At 64.5% G+C, this 2,217-nt stretch overlaps 1 protein-coding gene across 1 annotated transcript; it reads left to right on the top strand.

The window, feature by feature from the left end:
* Nucleotides 1-544: 544 nt before the first annotated feature.
* Nucleotides 545-2,088, top strand: EMIHUDRAFT_454065 (hypothetical protein; the record flags this gene model as incomplete). Its single annotated transcript, XM_005793346.1, has 6 exons — nt 545-918; nt 984-1,023; nt 1,098-1,131; nt 1,384-1,555; nt 1,707-1,825; nt 1,910-2,088. The coding sequence occupies 6 exons, from the start codon at nt 545-547 to the stop codon at nt 2,086-2,088; spliced, it is 918 nt and encodes a 305-aa protein (XP_005793403.1).
* Nucleotides 2,089-2,217: the final 129 nt, after the last annotated feature.

Here is a 2,217-nt window from a genome sequence, read left to right as displayed (position 1 = left end):
GGAGGGAGGCGGAGGAGGCAGAGGCGGAGGCGGCGGCGGCGGAAGAGGAGGAGGGGGAGAGTGAGGGGGAGGCGGAGGCGGGGGCACCTGTGACGGCCCGCTACGAGAAGGGCGAATACCGGTTCGCGCGGGAGAAGAATTGCGACCTGCGTTTGCTCGACTTCGAGACGTTCGGCGGCTTCGGGGACGGCGTCCGCAGAATTCTTCGGCAGGCGGCGGACCAGCTGAGTAACAAACTTTCGCACGCTCAGCACCTCGATGAGGTCACATGGACCACCAAGAACTGGCACGGGCTGCAGATGCAGCGCTTGTCTGTCGTTCTCCACACCGCCGTGGCGTGGCAGACGGTGAACGAGCTAGCGTGCGGGGACAGCGGCATTGTGCACGGAGCTAAGTGCATTGCCGTTCTTAACGGAGTCGCTTAGGCGGCTCCGGTGGTGTGCCGGTGATAGTACTAGCACGCGCCAGTTCGCACCTGTGTCGAGCCTGTCTGCTGTGAGAGAGAGTTGTTTTGTCTAAATTCTTTGGGTAGTTCGAGCTGCCGATGGCGCCGGCGCACCGGGAGCACAACTGCATCCACGAGCACCTTGGAGAGCCTGTCGAGCCGCGCCGGCGCACGCGCCAGCTCTACGAGGCCGGTGAGGGAGGGCCGCCGCCGGAGAAGAGCGGCCCGGACGAAGGCGATGGCGACGCGAGCGGGATGCAGCCGCTGCGCATCGTGATCAACACGGACGCGCTGCGGTCCGACCCGGGGTACACGTGCTTCCGCGTGGGCGAGTTCGTGAACGGCCAGCCCTGCCGCCAGGAGCAGGTGCTGACTCCCGTCAAGCGCTCGACGCTCGAGGAGTCGCTCATGCCGCGCGCCGCCGCGTTCTTCTCCAAGGCCCTCTCGGTGAAGCGCGTGGTCGGCAATTTAAGGTGCGGACTTGTGCACACGTCGCTGCCTGCGGGAGGGATCTCTCCCACCATCTCGCTGCGAACAGGCTCGGCTCCTTTCGTTGCGGCTTTAGCGGCGGCGTGGCGGTTCCCGCGAGTCGTGCTTCGGCCACCGGCCGCGACGAACGGCGCCGCTTCAGAGCACCGTGTGCTGTGAGCAGGTGCCGCGCGAGTATGCCACCACCGGCGTCGAGGGCGCCGAAGCCTAGACGCTGAAAATCCCTTCTTGTATTCCAAGGAGCGACGAGAGGACACGTACATGGCTGCACTCGACCGTATTCAGCCGTATTCACTGCATTCGTAGCCATCGACGGTGCTACGAATACACGGCACGTGGCCGTATTCCCGCCCTGTTGTTGGCGTGCTCACCATAGGCGCGCCAGCTCACGATGATTACTGATTGTTAATGCTGGTGAACGTGTAATGACTGTTTCACGGTTCTACTAGGCGCCGACATTGTCTTCTTCGTCACTGCGCGGCCAATTGCGGCGCAGACGGGCTCGGACACCATCGCCTTCAGCGGTCACTGCGAGGTGGACCAATTCGGGCGGCCGATTGCGGCGCATTTCAACTGGTCGCCGGTTCATTTGGACGTACCAAACAGCGACTTCGAGTCCACGTACGTGGTCAAAGAGTTGTTAGTTCACAGTAGCGACCAGCCAGTGCCGAGCAGCGACATCGCGTCCACGCACGTGGGCGGGTGGTTGATGAGTTCACTCAAAGGCACTGAATGCGCCACCGACTGCCCGCCCCTCCCGCCGCGGGCGAAGGTACCTCCTCCGCGTGGCGCTGCACGAGATGACCCACGCATTAGTCTTTTCGCCCGGGCTCTTTGACCAGTTCCACCGCCAGCCGGCCACCGCCTTCTTGCCGGCCGTCGGCGCGTGCAGTATAGCGCATGACTCATTGACCGTCCCTTTAATTCTGGAGAGCCAGTCGTGCAGCGCGCCAAGGAGGAGCGACCATGTTGCAGGCGGCGGCCGCACTCGCGCCATCGTGACGCCCCGCGCGCTGCGAGTCGCGAGGAACCACTTCGACTGCCCCAAGCTTGAGGGCGCACCGCTAGAGGACGGCGGAGGCGCGGGCACGGGCGGCGCTCACTGGGAGATGCGACTCTTCCGGGACGAGTACATGACGGGCGCCGCGCCCTAGAAGCGGACGATGAGATCGCCCCCCCCATGCTGGCCCCGAATCGCCCTGGAGGGGAAACGCATTTGGCCGCCGCACGCCGCGGTAGTTTAAAGCAGGGCCTCCTTTTTTTCGCAGCCCGGGGCCTCCACG

This window comes from Emiliania huxleyi (assembly GCF_000372725.1).
Source record: "Emiliania huxleyi CCMP1516 unplaced genomic scaffold EMIHUscaffold_101, whole genome shotgun sequence".
Classification (NCBI taxonomy): domain Eukaryota; phylum Haptophyta; order Isochrysidales; family Noelaerhabdaceae; genus Emiliania; species Emiliania huxleyi.
Note: the sequence above shows the minus strand (reverse complement) of the source record. Positions and strands in the feature narration are given on the sequence as shown.